This window comes from Ochlerotatus camptorhynchus, unplaced genomic scaffold (assembly GCF_037179485.1).
Source record: "Ochlerotatus camptorhynchus isolate MF236.1 unplaced genomic scaffold, CSIRO-AGI_Acam_v1.1 ptg000193l, whole genome shotgun sequence".
In the NCBI taxonomy this organism is placed as follows: Eukaryota; Metazoa; Arthropoda; class Insecta; order Diptera; family Culicidae; genus Ochlerotatus; species Ochlerotatus camptorhynchus.
The window spans coordinates 1,536,549-1,563,025 of NW_027040683.1; the positions used below are offsets into that span (position 1 = coordinate 1,536,549).

At 36.3% G+C, this 26,477-nt stretch overlaps 1 protein-coding gene and 1 long non-coding RNA gene across 2 annotated transcripts in view; both read left to right on the forward strand.

Moving 5' to 3' along the window:
- LOC135702517 (uncharacterized) overlaps positions 1–20,644 on the forward strand; it is a 36,699-nt gene extending 16,055 nt beyond the window's left edge. Inside the window, exon 2 of the long non-coding RNA XR_010517704.1 lies at positions 20,469–20,644. This is a non-coding gene — a long non-coding RNA (uncharacterized LOC135702517). The remainder of the gene's footprint in view (positions 1–20,468) is intronic.
- Positions 20,645–20,666: 22 nt separating this feature from the next.
- Positions 20,667–26,477, forward strand: part of usp (ultraspiracle) — a 195,747-nt gene continuing 189,936 nt past the window's right edge. Inside the window, exon 1 of the mRNA XM_065223588.1 lies at positions 20,667–20,969. Within this exon, the coding sequence (XP_065079660.1) occupies positions 20,876–20,969 (94 nt within the window). The 5' untranslated portion in view covers positions 20,667–20,875. The remainder of the gene's footprint in view (positions 20,970–26,477) is intronic.

Consider the following 26,477-nt stretch of genomic DNA (forward strand, 5'->3'; position numbering starts at 1 on the left):
GACTGATTTTTTACTAAAACGTGATTTCATGTAATACAGTCATATTTATGAAAGGAATAATGTAAAATTGAAGAATTTAAGTTGAAATATCAGGGGTGCTCATATTGCCCCGAATGTACTTAAGTCATATTTTGTTAAGAAAATTTTGAATGTTTACTAAAAACTAGAAAAACATCATGTCATATAAGAAACGAATGACCATTTATAAAACTGCTGAAGGAATATCATCGATAAGTTATAAGAAACTACTGATAGACCTTATTTTCTGATTCAGAAATCTTATAACAGTTTTGACATTTTGAGCTAGTCTAACCGGGAATTTGGATTTGGGAAAACCCAAATCGCAAAGTAACAATTTTGGTTTTAAATATCATAGTCTTGTAGGCCATAATATGGTCTTGGAGAATCATTTAAACCTTCATAAAACTTGAAATGTTATATGGAATCAATCAATTTTATATCATGTACATAATTATATTATTTTGTTTACACATCTGTTTACAACTTTCATATTATGTCTTTCAGTAGTAAAGTATCAAAAATCCTTAAAATTACAAAAACTATATTCTTTTCTTTCACTCGCAATCTGTTCGCGCACGGGGCAAACGGTGATTTTTGCCGTTGTTCCTACCAAGATAGTCTGTAAGCTAAATTTTTATAATTTATTTTGGTGTCATTGGAAGAAAAATATTTTAATCCAGTTTTCAGAGTGAAGTAGCTCTAAAGCCTGAGCGAGACATATCTTGTTGGGAAGCTACTTGAAGATAGATTTTTTTTTTCCTTTGGTTTGTTTTTTCCGTCGATCTTGTTTTGACCGACGTGCCAGGAAGGCAGCTCCCACACTTGGACCCTACCTATCGACCCATCAACTCATGAACCGGGGACCAACGGCTTTACTTCCCATCCGAAGGAAGGCGTGATCAGAGATGTTATGCCTCAGAACATCCCGGCGGCGCCGACTGGGATTGAACCCAGGCCTTCTGGGGTGAGAGGTAATCACGCTTACCACTACACCACCGGCGCCGTTACTTGAATATAGATAAGTAGATTCATGCCAATAAAAGAATACCTGATCTAAAACACCGAACATAATCAACAAAATTATAAAATCATGAAATGATCGATTGAGAGATAAATTAAAAACAATGTCTGCAATTTGTGCTAACCAGGTACGCAAGATTAGCCAGGACATCGTAGAATACCTTGGTTAGTCTGTAAAACATAAAGATCTGAATCCATACCTCTCACGTCAAGGTCGTAGTACTTAATTATCTTCCAGCTGAAACCTAGGGGAAATCATCATTATCCTGAGGTCAAATCTAACCGGGATAAGTCACGAATGATCCAAGAGTGTTAAAGTGACCATAATATAAAAAAAAAAGATCTGAACTCCAGGCATTTTAGAAAACCTAACAATCCAAACCAATCATATGATATTGCCCATTCTATCATTAAGTCGACTTATCGTATACCTTGTTGAGTCTGCAGAACTTCAAGAAAAGATATCCGGGATGATTTGGATAATCCAACAATGTTTAACAAAATTGATAATTTTAAATGATGTTATGAACTCAAAATGCTCAAAAGTGCTCAAAATGCTTAACCTGTAAAATATCTCCAAGTCAATTTGGAGAATGCTAAATATATTGGTAACACATCTTTGTATCCCACAAAATGTAGTTTGGCTTATGGAACTTCAAGATATAAACTCCAGGAAGATTTTAGGTATTTTTAATACTGCTCAGCTCTCTTGTATTGATATATCAAGATCAACAATTGAAAAGGCCTCAACTCAATTTTGTAAACAAACCTTGGAAGGCAATTTTCTCGCGAACCGAAGTCCGCCATCGCAAATCAACAAAACGAACAGGTAGGGGAAATTCTGCTCTACCCGATTTTGTTTAAGGTTTGCGAATGTAGGTTTCGTTTCGCGATAAAATGGCCTTCCAAGGTTTGTTTACAAAATTGAGTTGAGGCCTTTTTAATTGTTGGTCTTGGTATGCTTTTTTCGACATAACAAAACCACATCAAAGCTCATTTTTTGCAGGAGACTCTTTGATTTCATACGAATTCATCATTCCATGAGATGTTGGAGATCTAGATCATCAACATATTAATGCAAATCTCATCTTATATTTTTTTTTACAAAATAGACGTATTGTAGAGCAACTCTGGAGCAATTCCACTGAAAAAATATATGATTATCTATCAACGGTTATTCTTAATCGCCTTTTTAGTTGAGGTCAGCCGTGATTTTTGGGTTGGGTTTTTTTTAAAAAACTAGGAAAAACCGGGAATTGAAAAATTGCATTTGAATGGACACCCTGGTCATGGCTACTGAGCTGAGATAGTGGTTTTCTATGGGATAGTTGATCTATAACTCAATGGCCCTTTCAATACCGGGAGATGATTCAAATTTTCTTAGTTATTGAAAACCAGGGAACGGGAGATTCTATTGCAGATTTGTAAAAAAATCATCAGAATTTGAAATGATTCACCGCATGAACCGATTCTGTAATGTGGTTGTCGGACCTATATTCTCGGAGGGTGGTTTTTTCAATGCACAGAGACTAGAAAATCATCTCGTGCAAATAAATACGTTTGTACGCTACCGTCATTCGGAGAAACTGCCATTACATTTGTACAAATGTAGAGGATCCGATGCAGTGGCGTCGCGTCCACATGTGCAACCTGTGCACGACCCAGGTGTAAATGATTTAAAAAATTAAATCTTCGACCTTGGTTTGCTTCAAAAAGGATTAAATTCAGTTCGGATGGTCTGCCTAATCCCTAATGTATTGACTAAGTAAGTTTGTGAATGGTCAAATGCCTGGTGTAAGCCAAGCAGACCTTCTATCACCGATTGAAGCATACCAAAATTTTCCACAATACATGGCGGTTTGCACCACTAGTTGTAATTGGAACTTTCAGCAGTCTCGCGTCAAACGGGAGCAACACGGAAACAGCAGTCTGGTACGCTTTGGACGTGTATCATACTTGCAGACCGGTTTGAATGTGTGAGTTTAAATTAGAAGATCAATAGTGATGTATGGGTGCCTAAAGCGTGCATTTCTCGCTGTGCACTTGGATATCTGATTGCAGGCAAAGAGAGTACTGGAGAAAGAGAGCGCAAAAGCTCACACTCACTGTCTTGTTTGTTGTAAATCTCTCAATTACCGATGGTTGCGCCGGTGCGCGTGTCAAAACTTATGAGCTTCCCCTGTTTCATTCTGATAGTGTTGTTCTGATGATAAAAGAGGTGATTAATTCAAGTTTGCTACCCAGGGGACTTAATGAATTTTCTCTAGATTTTGACACTGTTTAGTATTAAAAAACGTTTTCGAACGGCCTTACAAGTTTTGTTTACACAAGATGATAGGCCCTTCAAATGTCACGTTAGGTAGTTATTAATATAATAATTGAGAATATGTCCCTCGAATTAATGGAGCATTGAAAAATAAAACAAAAACTAATATGTGGTGGTAAGCTATAACGAACAAAGTTTGGTGCACAGGTAAACAAATGAGGCACGCGACGTCACTGAGAGGATGTAAGAAATTCACACTTACATTGTAAGTTCATTCCATTTGTTTTGCGTGCAGTTAAAGTCTTTATACACCAACAAAGTTTCATTGTAAACTGAGAGCAGCCAATCCCAAACCCCTTGGCCCCTTTCGATGAATTTCATCACAAGTTACTTTTATAATTAATTCCATTTAGCTCATAAAATAGCATGAAAAAAAGGAAGTTTCTAAAAATCTAACTAATTTTATTCTAAATATTATAAGGTTAGACTTATTTAAATGTTTGAAAATCCTGTAAATATCTGTTGAATTAATTCAGCGGGCTATGTAAACAGCATTGTTCGAGAAACTCACAGTTGAACAACAATAATACTAATAATAACCAAGAGCCAATTGCCTGTGGCGACGCAGCCCAATCTCATAGTAAAATTAGCGCAACTAGCGTAAAATCATGACTATTAACTATTCCTGCGATTATCTCTCTATCCGTCTCTGCACACAGCGTTCACCGAATAGTAATTTCCATCAAGTCATAAAACTATAAACCATTGTCCAAGTGTGGTAGAGCATCCTGTATAAACACGAAAACACTGGCATCGGAACTTACCAGCAATTCTCGCATAACTTTTCAAAAGGTCCTAAGTAACTAATGTAGACAAATCGAGTCAATCGATACAAACTATTTGCTCTTCTATCGTTGTATGTGACTCAAAATCATCCATCCAAATTTATTTTCATTTGTTTAAGATAATCATAGGTCTAAGATTTGTACAGTGTACAGTTTGGAATGATGGGATTATCGGACATTAGGTCTGCCTAACATGATTGGTGCTCATATTCAGAAGGTGGGGCGTAGAAAGCGAATCTTAAGGTATAGAGCAGGGTACCAGTCATTTTTCCGATGTCTGAAGTCTGTGAAAGGGAATCTAGTATAATGTAGAACAAAACGTCCGTCTAGTCAAATCGCCCTATGTGATTTTTTATATAGTGTAGCATGAAATTCAAAGTAGAATTGTGATTGTACCGTTCCTATTGAAATTTCACACGACTATGGTAAAAATAGTTATGCAAAATGCATTGTTTCAAAATAGTTTAAAAAATCATCTGTAGAACTTCAGCCTCATTTTTCTCAACATGGCGCAATTAGTCCTTTTGAAAAGTTACGCGAGAACTGCTCGTGTTGTACCGCAGCAAAATACGCGAAAGAACAGTTCATGTTGTTGTAGGTACCTACCATAAATCCAAACCGCGAGAGCTTGCGAATTTCAAGGTCGCCCACCACCACCGCCGCCTCGGCCGACAAAGAAGAAAGGAAAACAGTGGAAAAAAAACAACAACAACAACAGCAACGAAAGAGATCGCGCAGTGAACAGTCCCGCATCTGTTGCTGCCGCCTGCTGAGATTCATAGGTGGATCGTTAGTTACCAACAAAGTATGCGTTGCGGATTCACGGTGATCGTACTAAATTATCGTTGTTTGAAACGCAATATGCGACTCGAATTTATTGTGTTAAAAGGGAATCCACTTTATGTGACACAGCTTGCAGAAAAATGAATCCGCGATGCAGATGTTTTGGTTTACTGAATCTCTTTTGAACTTAACTTAAACAGATTCCAATATGCATTTTTTTCATAAATAATGACTCTTAACTCATTTGCTATTCAAATTGTCCGGCAGTCAATTTCCTAATCCCTTTTGTAGACTCCACACTTGACATTTCCATCCGTTCGCTGCCTTTTTGCGATCGAAAATCACTGCATTTGCATACGATTCCAGACCTTGCCCGAACGGACTCGACGTCATATAATCTCCTGCAGGCAAACTGGTGGCGGTGCGGCGGTGTGAAATGGAAAGAGTTACATTGCAGGGTAATAACAACAATAATATTAATTACTCAACCGGCCGAGCCGCTGCGGTTTCTGTGCCAGGCTGGATGACCTTGGCGTGTGAGCGCGTATCGGTGCAGCATTGCACCACCGCCGATCTACTCCTTCTCCGCAACACGGGTATCATGAATGTCATTTACCACACGAGAGAATCGCACACTTCCATGTGCAGGAGAAAAGATTCGCTCCATTCATTCGGCTGTTCGGGAACAAGTATGGAGCCCTTCGATTATCTGGCGTGTGTATTTTCCTAGTTTTTCTAGGCTTTTCATGACTATTAGTATTCACAATGCAAATTTGCTACTGCTGTATTTAATCTCGTTTGATTAATTGATCATTAGGGGGGTGGAAGAATTGCAAACGGCAGTCACTTTGGCAAGTGATTTATCGATTTGATAGGTCTGATAATGCATTCCAGTGAAATCTAGTCATTTCTATCTATCATCGAGATTAATCTAACGCACACTGAATGTACTGGAAGGATCAAGCATCGTTGAAACAACTCTGGGGAATGTATAATTTTACAAGCATTCAAGTATCATCAGAATCAAAGGCACATGCTCATGCACAGCAGGGTACCAACGGAGTGGTGCAACACGTGTCTTCAAGGTAATTTAGTTTTATGGGAACAGGATTCTTGGCACTCGATTCAACTTTCAATGGGTACGTAAAGACGAAGCCTGTCGATGGGATGAATCAAAATCATCGCTTGTTCAGAGCGACTCTGTCGATATTATAATAAAATCAGATCAACGACATATGTTCTGGCAAACGTTCGGGATCTCCAATTGAGCAGTTCAACGCCAACTGACGAACCATTTTAGTTTTTCTTCTCCGAATTCCATGAAACTTCGCCTAATTTTTCTCTAGAAGCAATAAACCAAGTTTTTATTGGAATCCGGCGACTATCGCCTTTTTGTTTTCAAAATGATGGCGTATTTATTTTTCAATAAATCATAGCACGAAAACGGTTTATCTAATTGGAATGACGTCTAAAAAAAATTAAAGGGTTGTGTCCTAGCCACGACCGCAGTATCACGTAGAACTACGCAATATTGATGTATGTCATGAATTATTATACTTTATCTTACATTTTTAAAGTATTTCAATGTTTCGGTTATGGTTCAAAACTCGCGACAATTCATGTTAGCATAATCAGACCACGGTTCATCTTTCGCATGAGATAATGTATTTAAATTTAATGTAATCGTTGAGAATTGACAGAATTTCCCCTACATAACTACCTTGGGTTGATCAATGTTGAGTTATTTTGCTGTGATCATTGTTCACTAAATTTGACATAGACATCGACTACAATAGGAACTGATACTATTTCTTCACAGATTTTTTGTTAATTTGCACCTCAGTATAGTACATAAAAACGCCATGCATGTTGTGGGATAAAGCAATTGCCAAAAAATACATTAATTTTTTTTCAGTAGCTCCATCATTAGTTTTTAGTTAGGTTTCTGAAGCAGAGAAGAAAGTGAAGATTGCATTTTATGATAACGCAACAGGCAGTTGTTTTACCTATCAGAAGACGGTACTTTAAATATTGAACAAAATGTTGGTTCATATGTCAACGAAGTAGGAGAGGAAGGGGTAGAACGATCATACGGGGTTTAAGCACCTCTTTGTTCTCCAATTTGGAGGACAACCTTAACATAAAATTACCATGCATCATCATTATGTACTTTACAGCGTGTTCGTAGAATGATTGCAAAATAGAATACTGTTTTTTTTCTCAAATTAAACATTTGGTTTCCAATAAGTAGGTGCTTAGTACAACATCAATTGGAAATTAGGGCTATTGAATTTCAAAGTCAGAGCAAAAGCTTGTATACAGGTTCTCCACCTGTTTAATGTTTTGATAGTAAACATCATAGTTAAGGTACAGCGGTGCAAGTTGAAACAGTACGTACACACTTAGAAAAATTCATGTAAATTTAGGTGCTCTGAGAGTGACATATACGAGCCTCAATTTTGACATAAATATGAGGCATAACAGACGCGAAATATAGCTTAATCAAACGTACTTTTCGTCGAGCAACGATCTTTTCAGTATTGGAACACTTAATATTACATGACATGGTTGTTTACGTCTCATCTATTATGTCAAACATGGATTCCGTCACGTGTAAAATGAGTTATTTCTAAGTGTGTATATCTCTTTGGAAGTGAATATTCACTGTAATAATGTTTAAGAGGCATTGTGTACTATCGCAAACTATGTTAGAAATAATCGCAGTGATTATTCACTTCCGCTAAGAGCTACATCTTGTGTTTCAACTTCCCGACGCGTTTCTACTTGCCCCGGTATAGGGTAATGGATTTTGGTTTGACCTATTCATGTCATTTTCGCATTGCGTCTAAATGTTTGCCGTGTTTGTTTCTATGAATATTACATATGGACATGTAAAATGTGTGTTTGGTGAAAAAGTCTAACTTTCTAGTTTCTAATAATACTAAAAAATGAACAATGTTCTCAAAATAGGGTTATATTGAAACGCGGGCTCGTAATCACACAAGCATTCCTGAGTAATTGCGCTAATTGGGTTCTATAATTTAAAAAAAAAGTTTATATCTTTTCAGAACGATGTGCAACCAAGTGGTACTCGATTATGATGACTGGGTTTGGGAAAAACGCTTATTTCATGAAAACAGTGATACAATTATCATTTGTACATTTTTCAAAAGTTTTATTACAGAAAAATTGGAAAATATTTATTTCAGCAGGTTCGTAATGTAATATCCTATCGATTGGCGTATTTGGATTTTAATTTCATATATAAATGATAAAGTTACAAGCGTTCAAAACCTAACACTACTTCACCACACATATTTTTGTTTTTTTTTATTTGCACCCCAGTATAGTCGACAAAGACGTAGTTCTACGTCAAAATAAGTTGTAAAACTGGTTTGCCTTTTTAAAAAAAAAAAACACTTTCAAAAACAATCACAAATTTTTGTCAAAAATTGAAAAAAAAAGAACTGTTATAAACTTCAATAACAAAAAAGTACATTTTTAAGATTCTTAAATTTATGTTTTTTTTTATCAAAAATGCAAAATTTTACCAAAAATGTTTGCGATCAATCCGTCAGTTTTAGGTATTTAGTGTCTTCATGAAAGTTTCGTAATATTTTTGGCTGATTTTTTTATGTTAGTTAAATTAGGAGGGTCCATAAATTTGGTTCATTGAAAATACAAACTTTTTTATTATTTAAGATAGACCAATGGAGTGTTCTAAAAAGTTGTAGAACAATCACTTTGCAGCAACTTTACTGAAGGCAAGTTTCTATCTATCTGGCGGCCCCGTATAAAAAGATATTTAAAGAAAGCCGATTTTCTAGGGGCCATTCTAACCTGCTTGTTTAAAATGATCATAACTCATAAACCATAAGATAGATTTTTTTTTAATTTTTTTTAGAACTCAAAAAAGTTTGTATTTCAATTCTCCAATTTTATGGACCACTCTAATTTCAATAACATAAAAGATCAACCTAGGGGCACGAAATTTCCTTTAACTCCAACGCAGGCAACGGCTGTTATTAAATTAATTCCATTAACTACTGCTATAATTACATTAATTACACAATGTAGATCATTAACTACTTTTTAACTTCATTAATTACAGTTGAAATTTCGTAACTTAAGTACATTAATTACATTTTCAATACTTTTAATTACATTAATTACGGATAGATAATTTTAATTACCGTCAGTACTACTTCAAAACGCATTAATTACTCTAAGTACTTGTGATAGCATTTTAACTTCAACGCACCGGTTCTTTGTATTGCGTGCCCCACGAGGTCGACCTTGTTCTAAACACTTTTAGAACTTTTATTAGCGCATATTTGTCTCAAAACACTATGTTTCTATCTCTTATGGATCATGAGTTATGATAACTTTGTTCAACAGACAAACAGACATAACACATTGAATATTTCTCACTGTAAAACATCGTCGCTAAAACATTACCGCTATCTGTTGAGTACACTGTGGTGGGCATACACTGAATAGATGGCGGTAGTATGTAAACGTCAAACGCAAGGGAATTGACTATGCGCGCCACAGGTGGCGGTGCTACCAACTACGATACGTTTAAATTGTCCGTTAAATGCTTGTTCGATGAACAACTTGCGAGTGTTATGTCTGTTTGTCTGTGTTTTATCTATTGTTGTTATCAATATTATTTGAAAAGCTATGGCTACACTAATAAAATTCCACACATTTTATTGACGAATTTCCATGTGAAATTCCACATAATTTTCATGTGACCACACATAAACAGAATCCACCCAGAAGCACATATGAAATTTATGAGTCAATGAATAGTATGTGTACACATATTATGTGTATGTGCCCGACGCATAAACATCATTTGTTGATCAAATTGCAAAAATTCATTGTGTGGGACACATAAAAATAATCTTTGAAATTTTATCAGTGTAGTATTTGCTGAAAAAATATGACGTTTTTAAATTAAATTAAATGCTTTAAACAAAAAACCGCTCTAGCAGTTTTTCACCAAAAATGAAGAAAACATAATCTTAAAAAAAAAAAGTTTATGAAGAAAATCTCCAAAAAAGAAAGCAACCTAGTTGCTTCAGCAAAAATATGCGTCGTTAAAAGTTCTAAATGTATAAACATTTTTACGAGAAATGGACGTATGAACGTTTTTAAGGGGCCACTCTAACCTGCTTGCTTTAAAAAATAACTCATGAACCATAAGAGATAGACATTTGCTTCGAATTGTTTGTTCTACAAGTTTTTACAACATTGCAATGGTCTATCTCAAATAATAAAAAAAAAAAGTTGCACTGTGTCCATTTCAGAAAAGTTAGCATTTTTGATAAGCTTTCAAATAAACATATGTTTTTAATTTTGAAAAATTTACTTTTTTTTTCTAATTATGTTTTGAGCAGTCTATTAATTTTTTTTATAAGAATATGTGATTTTTTTTCAGCGTGTATTTTTTTCTGTAAAGGTAAACCAGTTTCCTGCATTTTGGCTCAGACATAATTTTAATTAGATAAGTCGTTTTCTTGCTATGGGCTTATTGGATAATATCGAATACGCAATTTTAAACAATTTGGCAAGAGTCAAATTTGCTGAATTCCAGCACAAATTTGGTTCATTGCTTTTAGCGAACAATTATGCAAAGTTTCATTGGATTCTGAGAAGTAAAATCTAACATATGTTTTTGTTCGCTATTTAGTCTGGAACTACATTATTTGCTCTGTTGAACCCTTCCATAAAAAACACATGTAAACCAAACTATTTTAAGAAAAACATAGAGGTCATCTTTTTAGTAATACAATATGAAAATTTGGTGTCTTTAATCACCCAACTGGGAAATGTTAGCTTTTTCTTACAGTTGTATTTAAAAGATATACAAAATTGAATAGAATAGAATACAGGCTCTGGAATGTGACATCGGAAGACATTTAAATGTTTTTCTTTCAAGCATTTATTTAATAAGACTGTTTGTATGTGTGTTTTTTTATTATTAAATTTGTTTCTGTAATAATTGTACAATTACACAGCTGATATAAAATTGTTTTAGGAATAGTGAAATGTTTGTATCGTAAATCATATTTCAAATCTCCTTCTACCTCTCCCCATCCTTAAAATTTTAAATCTCCACTAACCTCGAGAAGATCGCGAGTATTTGGTTCAATTCCTATAACTTTGGATGTAAAACATTCATAATGTATAAACCAAATGATAACTTGGCTCTGTAAAGTTTATTCTATCGAGCCTGTACAAATTAAGTAATTAACAAAACCAAAATAATAAAGATAATCTGTATTTGCAAACTCGTCTTTTTCTTCGGCTTTATTATGTCCCCTACTAGGAGACGGCTCTCAAGTATTCTTTGAGCACTTGCACAGGAGTGTACCCCATTAGGCATAAATACGTTAGGCATACGGACGTTAGGCATACGGACGTTAGGCATAATGGACGTTAGGCATAAAGTCATTAGGCATAATGGACGTTAGGCATAATATACGTTAGGCATAATGGACGTTAGGCATAAAATACCTTGCTGCTGTGCAACTCTAGAAACCTGCTTAACCTGTAAACCTGTAAACAATGCTTAAATTAGGCTTAGCGTTGAATAAAAAATGATACAAGTTAAACAAACATAGTTTATTTAATAAGCACAGTTTGGAATCCATTATTTATCATATCATAAGTGACGTATCTACGTATTTACTTAGATCCATGATTAGTAGCGATAGTGGTTAAGTAATCTTACAATGAAAACTCAGCTTAGTTTTGAACTATATCTTGAAATCAATCGCATCTAGAAATAAAAAAAATCACACATTTGTTGTAATATATTCTTACACACATATTGCAAAAATCAAAGAAGAAAAGGTTTTCCTCAAAGAACAGCTCATGAAATAAAGAATGGTGAATTCTGTGATTTTTCATTCAATAACAAAAAAACAGCCAAGGTTGAATGAAATATGATGCCAAAGAACAGCTCATGAAATCAAGAGTGGTTAATTCTGTGGTTTTTCATTCAATAAAAAAAAAACATACCTGCTGCTTCCAGGATTTCCTGCCATACTTTTCGATACAACGATTCTGATTTTGTTGTCATCAGAATGAAAACTAGCGGAACCGTGTGCTGATGTGAGGGAGCGATACTTCCATGAACAGTGACGAGTTACCGAAACAAACAAGGAACTGTGGCAAACGTACCATCTGTAACCCAATACTTTTCCTGTCTAAGACGTCGTTCATGAGTTCCAAAAATTAAGGCTCTTTCATTATTGTCACCGAAGTCAGCAATCAATAGACGGTCTCCATTATCATCCTTCTGGAATTCATCGGGTAGATTATGCCTAACGTCCATTATGCCTAACGTCCTTTATGCCCAACGTCCATTATGCCTATCGTACATTATGCCTAACGTCCGTATGCCTAACGTACGTATGCCTAACGTCCGTATGCCTAACGACCGTATGCCTAACGTCGTGCACCCCTTGCACAGTTGTTAATTGATAGCTTTCTATTTTTGCATTAGTATTATTGCGTGGCAAGTACAATCATACTATTTAAACTCTCTGCTCAAGGAAGTCGAGAAATGTTTCAACCCGAAAAATTCCTACACCAGACTGGGAATTGAAACCAGGAATTGGTCTTGCTTTATAACTGCGCCTATTATACCGACTGAGCTAAGAGAGACTTTGTAAACTCTACGGAGCCGAATTAAACTACTACCGAAGACAATATATCAAGAAGACTGGCAACTCTTTCATTTCCTCATACGAACGCTATGAGACAAGTATAATCGCGTCATCTGCCGCTCAAAGGTAAATGCTTCGAACGAATTTGATAGCAAAGATTACATCCTCAGAAGAAAGGTTTGTGTATTTGCTCATTTTTCTATGCGTTGCTTCCATCTTCACTCAAGCGCAGCGCTACTGTATCTGTCGCTTGGATTCTAGCAAAGTTGCCAGTCTTCTTGATATGAAGTCTTCACTACTACACAGCATAAACTTAGTAAATTTACATTTTGCACATTGATTTATTTTCTGACCTTACTTGAAACATACAGCGACCAAAAAGTTTATATATCGGACAACAATTTTCAAAATACTCTAAAAACAATATTTTGTTTTCTCGCGTAAACAAACAAGTTGCTTTCATTTTTTTCCATGGGGTTCTTATCCTACACTTATTTAGAAACCCTTAGGTAAAAAATCTCCCCCATTGCACTTGTCAATTCACTTAATTATAACGCAATGTGATAAAAAGTGTATTGACAGAGCTAATAGTCAGAACTAGATTTACTTTAAGTGTTTCAAATGTGTATAAAGGGTGTCCACGATGAAATTGCCACACACAAAATTGATTCGCAAAATTCGAGTTTTCATCCGATTGCCATCAAATTTTCAGGGATTGAGAAATAACTATTAAACTTCATTTTACCATTTTACTCGTATTTTATTTACAGTTCATACGCAAATGCCCGCACCTTGGCCTTAACCCCGGCCATAAGATTCTGCACAACCTGTGAATCAACCGTTTTTTGCATGTAAACCCATACTTTCTTCAGTTCCTCGACTGTCTTCACTACCTTAGGTCGTTTAAGAAGGTGCTGCTTCATAATCGCCCAGTACTTCTCGATGGGGCGGAGCTCCGGAGTGTTGGGAGGGTTGAACATTTTCGGCACGAAATTGACCTTATTGTCCGCATACCACTTCAGCACGTCCTTGGAGTAGGGGCATGAGGCCAAATCCGGCCAGAAGATTGTTGGGACGTTGTGGGCCTTTTGTACCTTGAACGTTCGAAGCCCAGCCTTAGTTTTGGCCTTCTGGATAAAACTTCGGCTTAGGTGCAGCTTCTTAGCCACATCCCTAACGGAGGCGTTCGGATTTCGGTTGAAGGCCCTAACTACGCGGTTGTGATTTTTGGTGTTGTACGGAATACTTTTTCCTTCACTTCTGGGCTTCCGATCGGTGGTCAACCGTTCCTCGAACCGCTTAATCACTCGCGACACCGTGGAATTCGCGATTCCCAACGTTTTAGCGATGGAACGATGCGAGAGATCCTTGTTCTCGTGATGAATGCGCAAGATTTTATCACGCACGAGCTGTTCTTTCGACTCCATTTCCGCGAGTTTTGATCACAGGACTTTAAAACTTGCAGGATGTAAATAATGCACTATGAACTAAATCCACCCAAATTTTCATTAAATTCTACCCAACGGTTAAAAAGTTAGAGCAATTTCATAGTGTGGCAATTTCATCGTGGACACCCTTTATGCAATTAAAATTTAATCAGGATGACGACTACCTGAGAAAACCTGGAAACTCAGGGAATTCATTTTTGGACCTGGAATTCATTCAAATTCAACCTTTCAAGCATGGAATCATTCAAATTCAAGAAAATATTTGTTTATAACAGAAACTTATTAATAAGTATGACTGACTTCGCTAGTTTCAAACAACTCAATTACTCGGTGTAGTTTGAGGATGGTTTTTCGTTTCAAATTTTAAATAGAGTTGCGAATTTGTGGTTGTGCAATGCTTGATGTTACATTCTAGCAATTGAGCCTATTATAAATTCAGCTCCCACTGGGTGTTGCCACATTCCTGAGTTGAACTGAGATAAAAATCCATTTCCTTAGACGCTAAACGTTGTTAGTTGTTCCAAAATTTAAGCTGCTAATGGGAATGTGCGTTTCTTAATAGACACTTAATTGCGTTTGACAAAATTTAACCTTCGAGTAGATTGGTGCGTCTGCTCGATCCAGTTGTGTCTATCAAAAATCGATCCCTTGAGCGCATTGGAGCGCATTGGAGTAAATGCAAAAATGATTAAAAGTTAAGCTGGACTTAGACAAGTCAAGGCATTGATCAAATGAGTTAAATTCAATTGGCTTGAAAAGTTTTTTTCCTTGATTTGTTTTCCCACGCCTAGACCCTACCCTATCGACCCATCAACTCATGAACCAGGGACCAACGGCTTTACTTCCCTTCCGAAGGAAGGCTTGATCAGAGATTTTATGCTTCGGAAAATCCCGATGGTGCCGATTAGGATTGAGCCCAGGCTCTTTGGAGTGAGAGGCAGTCATGCTTACCACTGACGCCGTTCAAGTCACGTGAATTCAACTGAGTTGATCAGTTGACTTGCGTTGTCGAGCTTCAAGAGATGATTGATATTTTCTTAATACTTCTAGTTTTTGTTCCTTATTGTGTTCTTCACAGCTCAGAGAATTTAGGATAATGGTCTTCCTTGGGAGGATTTTTTATTTATTACTTGGAATAGAACTTTTATGATTGAATAATGATTCAAATTTACGTAGACAAGCATTGCTTCTACATCATAGAGTGGCTTTATTTAGTATTCTAGGTCTTCATTGTAAACCTGGTTAGCTCGCAAAATTAGCTTCTCAGTTAAGTTTTAGTATTGTAATGTTGCTGCTATTGCAATTTAGATGAAATTAACTTACAGAATATTTGAGGTGAAAGTGCTGTTTTTACGATTTCCCACCGCAGGAATCCGCCCGCGAATCTGGAACCATTTTCTTGCAGAGCTGGGTCTCAAAATGTGCTCAAGGCAAAAAAATATATAATGGAATTAAAAACAAGCGTTTCATACGTAAAATGCTGGGAATTTGAAGTCACCGGAAAACATGTACCTCGTCCTCATTTCGAAAACAATAAGATTTCAAGAACCATAGACTAGACTAGATTTTCAGATAATTTTGAAGAACTATTAAGAGAAGTTTAGATATTTTTTTCCAAAACAAATTGTGGCAGAAGGTATTTCAGGTAATTCAGAGAATATTTTCTAGGGAGCTTTAGGAAAATCTCGAAGAGAGTTTTTACTAGAACTCCCAAGAGGGAAAAAGATTCCAGGATTCGTGAAAAATACCAAGGGATGCGAATTTTGAAGGTACAATTGCAAAACAACTTTCGATAATCTATAAGGAAATTCCAAGCGCATTTCGAATGGATTTTTTTGGAGAATTTTAATGAGGATTCCATGCGATTTCCAGAAGAATTTAGAGGAGAACTTCAAGATAATTGTGAACAAAATTTGAAAACAATTCTCGGCGGGAGAGTTGCAAGTTTTGCTCATGAAAACTAATAGGTCCTTTTCAATTTTTGGTTGATATTCTGAGGTAAATTGCATGGGAACTTTACGGAGAATGTCAAGCAAATTTAAAAAAAAATTGAAGCTCCAGTGAATTGTTCGAAAGAGTTTAATTAGAGAAATTTAAAATTCGAAGAGCCCTCCCCTTGGCTAGTTTTTGCACCTTGGAGTGCTGGAGACGGTAGGTTTATGGCCGCCGTTGCTGGCTCATGCCGCGATAGAATGGCACCATGGGCAGGCAATGGGGATTACTAAGCTTCCCCTCTCTGATGAACCACTGCATGAGAAAACCAAAGATCTAGTCTAGCAGTGATAGTCTCACACTTGTTACTCCTTTGTTTGAGAGCCGCGTCGTAGTACGTTGAGTGCGATACTGGCGGATTTTGCCGCAAATTACTCTTATTTTATTTATTTTTACGCAGATAGATTTATTTGGGTTTGCAAGGGAACTATAATATTGAAATATTTCAGAAAGTGCCCAACAGTGCACCTTCTCTTTGCGTGACAAGCTTTCATTGTTGTTTTCATTGAGGTATTACTCAGGGAACAATGTTAAACACATGGTATTGTAACTAATCTTATATGTGCTTCATTTTGATTTGAGATAAGTGTTTGAACTATGGCTCGGAATTTCGACTGTGGCGTGCTTCTATTGTGACATACCCATACGTATTTTTGCGGTGCGACATAGTGGAAGCGTGGGCTAGGGAACTAACTTCAAAATGAAGCATTTTAGTCACTTGAAGGTGTCACCTGGGTCGAACTAAGATATAATAAATAGGTATAGGTCAAAATCAAAAGTACTTGAAACACGTTTAGTTTTAGATTACTAATGGTGGTTTCGACTGGTTGATTGGAATCACTTTATGGGGTGGCTTTCTCAGTCTTTTAGTAGAAACGATTATTTTTTACGTTCCCGACGTTTCGACCGTTTGGTTGTGGTCTTTCTCAAGGGTTGTATTGTCAATGAGAAAGACCACAACCAAACGGTCGAAACGTCGGGAACGTAAAAAATAATCGTTTCTACTAAAAGACTGAGAAAGCCACCCCATAAAGTGGTTTTAGATTACAAGCATAAGTGCAGGTACTTAATAAAGCATGGGTTATGATTGATTAGGTGAATTAAAGATTTCAATTATTTATTGAATTAGACTAATGAAATATCATAATCATCAAATGAACTTAAATAAGAAAATTCAGAAAGTCTAATAACATTAAGTAGATTAACAAAAGAATTGGGATGCGGGGGTCCGCTTAGGGAGGCAAATAACCTTTAAAATTGTAGAATAAATCTTCCTATTTAGTCTTGAACTTCAATAAGAAAACGCAAGCAGACCAATAGCATTAAGCAGATTGACAAGGAGAGGAATAGTTTTGGAAATAATTAAAAGTAGAAGTATGTGACAAATTAATAACCTGAATTAGTCGTAATTAGTCGTATGTTAGTTTAGTTGTTGAAGATGCTAATTTCAAATAACAGACTGTAGTGGTAATTTTTATACGATAGATGGAGTAGATGAAAGTGTAGAGTTGATAGTTCCGTTAGAGTACGGCAGTGTGAAAATTGCATATAGATAGTAGAATAGCGAGCTAGGACAACTTTTAAGGAAGGCACAAATCGGTTTTTTCATCTCTCTTTACCAAACTCCCCCTTTGGAGAGGGATGGTGAGGGGTGTTCCCCCCCGCCACCACTGGCAAAAGAGATGAAAGCCGACCGCTCAAGTACCAACGATGTGTTTGAAACAGTTCTACCGACTTTTTACCGCACTACAGTTGTTATTTGAAGGAAGGCATCCAGTCGTAGGTTTGGAAATTGCAACTATTGTTAGTGTTTTATATAGCAGTGCTTTAAAACCTCAATAAAATTTGCAATGTAACTTGGGCTGGGAGGTGCAATATGTTCTTGTGAACGATTTCCTACCGGAGGTATCCCACTACGATCAAGCGTGTGGTTAAACGTATTATCCATAACAAATGTTCAACGGAAATGGGATGGCCATTGCAGTGTGCACGGGGAATATATTTTATAACGAGGAATTAAAGACGAGTGTTTCATATGCTGAACATGTTGAACACTTTCTGGCGATAAAGCTTGTGATGAAAATGCATGACTCTCAGCTTTTAGGTGGTTCGTCTCTACAGGGGAAAATTGTGTAAATATCTAAATAGTAGCTGCATTATTTGCTTGTGGACTAGTTTTGATTTTTAATACTCCAAACAGGATGCCTCCGGTAAAATGTGTACCGGAAAATTGGCAATGTTTGAAAAAAACATTGTTGCCACCTAGCGAGAGAATCCGAACGAAACTGTCTATGATTCAAATATTGCCGAAAACGCAACTGTTTATAGCCTGGATCATGAGATATTGCATGTACACAAATTTCACATGCACACTAGAGCCACCTAGTGAGATAATTCTGAACTATAAAATACATAATAATGTTAGCATTTGTAATCTCAACAACATTGCAGAAGGCCGCATCTCTCTATCTAACACATATCACGAGAATTGTATTCTATAAAAATTGATAAAACGAAATTTTCTACTGACACTAACGCCACCTAGCGAGTCAATTCCGAATTAAATTGTTTGTCATTTTAAAGAGATCGGTCCATAGAACAATATTGGTGATGACATGTATGACTTTTGAGCTCAAAATTCTCGACAGTTATCAAAAATGTATCTGATCTATAAATAGATCACTGGGTGTTAATTGGTTAATTCAGTGTACCATTTGTCAAAACGAACCTTGTCGCACACCCAACACTTTTATCCAACATCCCAATAATTTCTCGTGGAAGTGCAGAGGATTTTTTGGCTTCCTACAAAGCGCATAAAGGGTGTATTCAATAAAAATGGCACAAGAGCTGTAACTTTTTAACCATTATACCAAATATCTTTAAATTTTCAGAGCAGATTCTTTAGAGAGTACTGAATAAATAAAAAAATTAGCATGATTCAAATACGAGCTTTGACTTGGCTTTAAATCAAGAAAACAAAATGTTGTCTTACAAATCTGGTACAGTGACGAAAAACTAAATTTTGCTATTTTTTCCACTCTTTGTTCAATTTATTAACGGGTTATGAATCTTTAAAGTGTATTAGCAAAAAAAATTTTGGTTTGGCGTAAAACGATTGATTTTTTTATTTGTTTTGAAGGAATTGCGTTTTGTTAAGTCGTAATGAGCTGAAATTTTGAAGTGTAATTTTTGACCGGTCGGTATTTTGAAATATAATTAAAATAATTCGTCAAAAAAATGGTTTGGTTTCATCAGTCAATAGCAGCAATGATTCCTTGCGTAATCGCTGATTTCAAATTTGAGATTGTACATTTTTTAGACAGCATGTTTTTCTCATAACTGTTACTCGACATAAAGCACCTCTCCACCTGTGTGTACGTTATGAACTGAAGAACTGAAAATTTATAAGTCATTTGGTATAATTGCTAAAAAGATACAGCTATTAATTGCGTGTACAATTTTTATCTAATTCACCATTTATCACGTCAAAACATTCCTACATTCCGTAGTTTTAGATTACCAGTTTTTACACATAGAGAATGATAGCTAGTCCCTGTTGGTTCTCTGTGTAATTACACCTCCCAAAATATGTCTACGTAGTTTATAAACAGCTCCCCCGTGTAGAAAAATGTGCTTACAATCTACCCCAACGCATCACGAGCCCTAATGCCAGGCTAGTCTCGTGCTTGAGCTAACCATCTTCCCTTTATCGTCAAGCTCTTATCACCATTCAGGATTGAATCATCGCACGGCGGATCACTTCTTTGTTCCTTCCTTCCTTCCTTTGTTGCAAAACCCGTTTGGCAGACGCTGATAACAGCGACAATAGCAATCGCGAAAGACCTGCTAAAACCCTGTGCAAACTACCGGGTTACCGGGGGGAAAGCACCCTGCACCCATTGCTACAATTATTGCTTGGGGTGTTAATTAGTTCAGCACGCCCGCCGCCACCCCGGCTGTAAAGCGGCAATCGTCGTCATCCGTCTCAGGGTCGCCGCATCAGTTAACCCAATTCCGGGAGTAGCTGCAATGCATTTGAGTTGAATGTTTATTTTTTGCATCCCGAAGGTTGTCTGCACAGTGCAGTCCTACATACAGTGCATACGTGTGTATGGGTTAGTCTACTGGGACCGGGTCGGTTATCGGTTCACTCTGCTCACTCTGGATCTGTAATCGAGCATGATAATAATATTAAATCAAGCAATTTTATGCAATTGAATGAGTACGCGGCAGTAGTCTGGGGTTGCGACAGGATGACTCCATTTCACTTTGCGGGACTCAAGGCCATCCTACAGCAGAATTTTACACGCACACACACACACAATCAGTTGGGCAGGAAATGCGAGTAGACGCGCTGTAATTGTTCATTCTCGTACGTTAAATCAGCTGATGCATCAATCTCTACCTACAGATAAACAGTATTACCAGGTCGTCGTATTCCACGGCAAAGCATGGCAATGTGTACAAACAATCAAAAAAGCAGTGAAATTCCACGATTTCTGGCGATCAAGTCGCGTCATCGCAAATGAATGAAGTGAGTGAATGTGCTAATTGTGAGCAGCGACAACGACGCATGTCGTACAAAAACAGCACAACAAGAGCGTCAAGCCAAGTCATTCTCCGGATCTCGGTTCATTCAGGGCAGAAGAGGCTAAACTGTTGTGTGCGGATCTTTTCTACGCTGCTTGTTTTTCGGCCGGTTACGAGCCATAGTGCTGAATCATCAATCTAGTCGCGTTGTTCGTGCATCGTTTCAGCGTGTTAGTGTGTGATAAACAAGCGTGTGTTGAATTCGCTTTCGGAATCCCCTGGTGAAGAATGCTGAAGAAGGAGAAGCCGATGCTGAGTGTAGCGGCGATCATCCAGGCCCAGGGGCGGTGGGATCGAACACTGCCACTGGCAGGGTTGGCAGGTAATTATCTGTTTTCTGGCTCTAGTATCTGATGGATCTCTTGTTGACAAGCATATTCTAGCTGGATCGTTCGACCGAAGGTCTTTAGACCAAATTTTGGAAAATTATTTCTTAATACTTAATGCGAAGAACATTTGCTTGATGGAAAAACAGGAATAATCAGAAAATAATAAAAAAAAGTCGGTTTCGTGCAATATTGACACAACTCAAAATCTGTGAATTTTCACAATTAATGTTTGATTTTTGTTTTGTTTACTTAAGTTTCAGTTTTATAAATCTTCTCATTTCCATTGGACTAAATAGAGTGTGTTTCATGCATTCTATCAAACATCCGATCAAAAAACAAATAGTCCAACGATTTTAACTGCTTTTCATTTGAGGTGTGCCACTTTGTCACTTTGCAAAAATGGATTTACTTTTTTCAATTGCGACCATATTGCATGAAAAAATAACTTGTCAAAGGACTCTTTTGAAAAAAAATTCCAAAGGCATATCTACCTCTTTCGATTTTTCGCGAATTTAAAAATGGGTTTGTGTGGGATGAAACTTCTTTGGCGTCATTTACCATTTAAATCTCATAAATTGAATTTTTTTACTATTGTATTGTATGAAACCGACGATGTATTTATACTAAAATTTCAAGTAAACTTACAACAGCGACAACTCATACTGAGGGGTGACCCAAACTTTTGATCGATTACTTTAATAACTATTTGATTGAATTAAAGCCAAACTTTCACAAACTTATCTCGATGGTTTTATAATAAGGGTTCTACTAACAGTTTACTTTCAAAAAAATTTCAATCTAATTCCGGGAAAATCAATCATGAATATTCAGTGTGAATTTTGGAAAATGTTGTAAGGTACATCGGGGTAAGTTGAAACGATTTTTTCAAAGTTGAACTTTGAGGCTCTCTAGAAAAATCATAAAGTAACATAAACCAGATGTTTTGCACTAAAAGTTTTGTACAACCGTCTTGTATCATGAAAAAAAAAGTATTAAACTATAGTTTCGATCCAAAGAACTTACTTTTTCACAGTGGCGTCGCCCTAACCTCAATCTACCTGTTGAACGACTCTTAAAACGTAAACAAATAAAAATATATGGCATTGAATCGATACACATCAATGAAACTAGAAGATCCTATGCATTTTGAGGCCGATTTGAATACAAATATAACTCTAAATAACGTTTTCAAAGTGGTTGAACAGGTAAAAAGTGAGGTTATGCCGTGATGACTCTGCTTTTTTATGAGGATACAAATATGGTGTGTTATTTCCTCTTGCCTCATAAAGTGAGGTAAATTGAGACACACATTATTACATCACTTCTACGATCATTTATTTTCTTTCCACGAATAACCATTCGTGGACATTATCAACCCCTGATGGGGATATAAGTATCTCCCGATGAACGCGGTGGGTAGTTCAGTCCATGTAGAAATAAAACCATGAAATGATAATTAAGTTACCATACATTCTACTGTTAACAGTTAACCTCATTATAAATAAATTGAATTGGTTAAATGATTAAAGGATTGCCTAAACATACTATCTGTGGGTATACAACACATTTATGTATTATGGTAAATTATCAGGGTGGCAAGTAAACCAGGAAACCAGGAAAACCGGGAAAAAGTCGGGAATTTATTTTCACCAGGAAAAACCGGGAAAAAAACCAGGAATTTCATAAGTCCACCAGGAAAATAATCTTGTTTGTATAATTTAAATAGGTTTTAGATTTTATGTATGTCAAAGTTTATTTTTATAATCAGGTCAAAACTAACCATTTTTTTCAAGCAAAATCTTTCACACAACTAAACATTGATGAACACAATTTACCCTGAGAATTTATTAAATATATTTTGTATTTATTTTTAATTTAATTTTTTTCACGCATCAATTGCATGTATGATTTGTGCTTAATTGATAGCAGACTTAAGGGGGGAGTACACTTTGATTTTTCAAAAAAATGCATTTTTTTTTGGCTTAAAATGTTTCTTGGGATGTATACTTTAATTTAGAAAAGACTCCAAGTCCGCCAGAATATTCCTTACCGCTTTACGAAGCGATTTCCTAAAACATGTAGCGGCGCGCTGAGAGAGCATTTTTATCTTTAAACGCGTTTATCTCGAAACGAGGTTTTTCAAACTGGCGTGGGAAATAACTCTAACCAGGTACCATCAAATTTGGATATCGCCTAGGTTTTCTTGTTCAAAATTAAATTCTGCTTAAAAATACGTATCCACATTTTCGATTTTGTCAAAAATGGATTTTTAATCCACGATTTTGTAAGCATTTTTAGGGTGAAAAAATGGACTTTTTTCCTAAGGCCACAACTTTTGAAAAAATTAATTTAAAAAAAAATCGGAATACGTATTTCTAATCCAAATTTCATTACTAATCAGGATTTTTGTTCGATTTATGTTCCAGGATCACATCGAAAGGAGTATTTTCCCACGCCGTTTTCCGACTTCCGCGTTAGGACGCCTGCGCGACCTGGTGCACCGGCCACGGGGAGACGCCAATCGAGTTCAAAAAAATACAAATTGTAGTTCGAAGGATGACTAATAAATGGGTTATAACATATTTGCCCTCCCTGAGTGTTTTATTACTTAAAAAAATTAACGAAAATGCCTTACTTTTTGGACGTTCAAAGTGTACTACCCCCTTAAGCAGTGCCGACGCGTAACTACTTTGAAGTACCTGTTCAACATGTTCAATAAAAAAGTTCTATTTCTAAAAACTTCAGATAAGGCCTTCGAACTTCATGCAAGATCTACAAAATTCGGGAAAGTCTTACAAGTTTCAGGAAAATCCTGTGATGACCTACGACGGTCAAGAAATCTCTCCGAACCTTCAGAGAAGTTCTACAAATTTCAGAGAAGTCTGACGAACTTCAGGGAAGTCCTTTAATCTTTAATCAGAATTTTTTACAGATTTAATGTAATTTCTACGACATTAAGGCATTGCTTAAAACTTAGGGATAATCCTATGACACTTATGGATTTTTCCGAGCTTCAGAAAAGTCTTCAATACTCTTGGGAAGTCCTCTGAACTTAACATAGAGAAGTCGATTGATCTACAGGTAGTCCTACGAAATTCATGGGACCTCTCCAAACTTCATGGAATTTCCAAGAAATTAAGGAAAGACACACAAACTTTTGGAAAAGCCTTCGATATTTAAAGCCTTATGAACTTCAGGGAAGCTCTTCTAAATTTAGGGTCCTCATATATTCAGTTAAGTCCTTCAAACTTCAGGGAAGTCCTCAGATCTTCGAGAAAGTTCTTCGAACTTGAAGGAAGTCTTATGAACTTCTGAGAATTTCTACGCACTTCGTTATAATTCTACGATATTTAAGAAATTCCTATGAATTTCAAAAAACTCCGAACTTCAGGGAAGTCCTAAGATCTGAGAAAAAGTCCTTCGAACTTCGGGGAAGTCCCATGAAATTCAGGCAATACAAACTTCAATGAACCCTTCAGGAAAGACCTTAACGCTTCAGGGAAGTTCTACGAACTTTAGGGAGTTTTTATGAACTTCAGCAGTCAGTCTTTTTAATAATAACAGTTATCAAACCAGCGTTGTGGTTGAAATGTTTTAATCATATGATTTTGAAATCATGTTGTAATCAAAATTCCGCTAAATAAGATCCTTAATCGTTGACAATTTGCGGAAAATTTAAACAAACTGGAGATCCGTAAAATTGTTAGAAGCAAAGAGTCTTCATTCGTATCACACTTCGCAATTTCACCTTGAGATAAACTAGTTAAAAACAATCGCAGTTTCAAAAACAGAAATCTCAAGATTTAGGGGCTTATAGATCTCTAAATTTCAGACATTAGATAGGGCTCCGCGCTAGTCCGTCGTATCTCAGGTTTTATTCGTCACACACCCCTAAAATCGCTCATTTTACGGGTTATCGCAAATGTTTCAGTGTCAATCGTAATTAATCTCGTAAGCAAAGATGTTTTTGCAAAAACATGAGTTAAAACGCTTTGCTATTATAGTTTTAGCACATATGTAGAACGGAAATAGGCACCATGATACGACGAAATAGTGCGGCTCCCTACTAGCTTCTTTACAGCAAACAATCAGATAAAGATTTCACGGGCATTCACAAGAACCTTAATACCTATTTTGGTTTGTGAAATTCCGCATTGCGCGAAAAATGATAGTACAAGGATTCACTTAATTTTTTTATTAAAAATTGTTTTTTTTAAATGCATGGTTTTAAAACCAGGAAATTTTTAAATCTTTGACCAGGAAAACCAGGAAAAACAAGGAATTTCAAAATGGAAATTCACTTGCCACCCTGTAAATTGCAACAATATGAAACTATTAAAATACATCCAACAGAGTTTCTAGCTGCAGAACAGCTCGCACAGCTAAATATTACTGTATACAGTAAAAATCAAGCTTAATGTGCTTTTAAACAGCTAAATTAATGGTGCATTTAGTTTGATGCTGAAAAATGTATGTACTATACTATACTTAAGATAACTCGGCCTTCCTGTTCTATGGTAAAAATAATAGTTTCAGTTTTTTTAATACTGCACAGGGCTGGTGACGAGTCACTTTTTAGTGACTTGGTCACTTTTTTCAAGCCAGTCACTAAAGTCATTTTTCATTATAATCAGTCACTATTTTCAACTTTTTTTAGCCTGAATTTATTTCAAGATTGATCATTCTTTGCTTTGTGGCGTTTAATAGTCTTTCTCTATCTACATGGTGTCTACTCATTTGTCTAAATAAAATTACCTGAGTTTTCCAGGTTCTTTCCAGTACTCTAATTAATAAATTCCAGGTTTATAATAAAAAAACCCGAATTTATCCACCTATGGTGTGATCAGACCCTTCTTATTTATTCAAGTTTATTTATTTTATTGTCATTATCAGTGACCAAGCCCCCCACCCCCGTGTCATCCAGTGACGCTACGCCACTGCCTGGGGGTACCTGGAATATATCCGGGTGTAGTCTATTTGGTGAGGCTACCAATCACCTTATCATCGTATTTTAATGTGATTTAATGGATTTTAATTCAATTCATATTCAAGCAACTTCCCCGGGGTACCCGGAACATGTCCAAGTGTGTCCAATGTGGTCTGGAACACTTAACACGACTTGCATTGATCTTATTTTTGAATTCTGTAGTAATTTGATGTGTCGCATGATGGTTTTAATACGTTTTCCGTTAAATCCGTTAAATATTCACCGGATCTTATTCCGGCCATATCTCCGGAACCGGTTCATTCGAATGGTATATGACGAGTCGGTATATGACGAGTGGTATATGACACTCGGCCCTCCAGGCCTCGGGTCAATAGTTGGTTTTTCAAGTGATATCTATACCCTTCTTTGTAAGAAGGGTAAAAAGCTATTTTTTTAAATGCGTTAAAAATATGCTTTTTTTGTGTGGATCAAAAACAACAGCAATTTACCCAAACGTTTTTAAAAAAAGGCAATCAGTTTTAAAGAAACAGCTTTACAATCAAATCCATTGAAT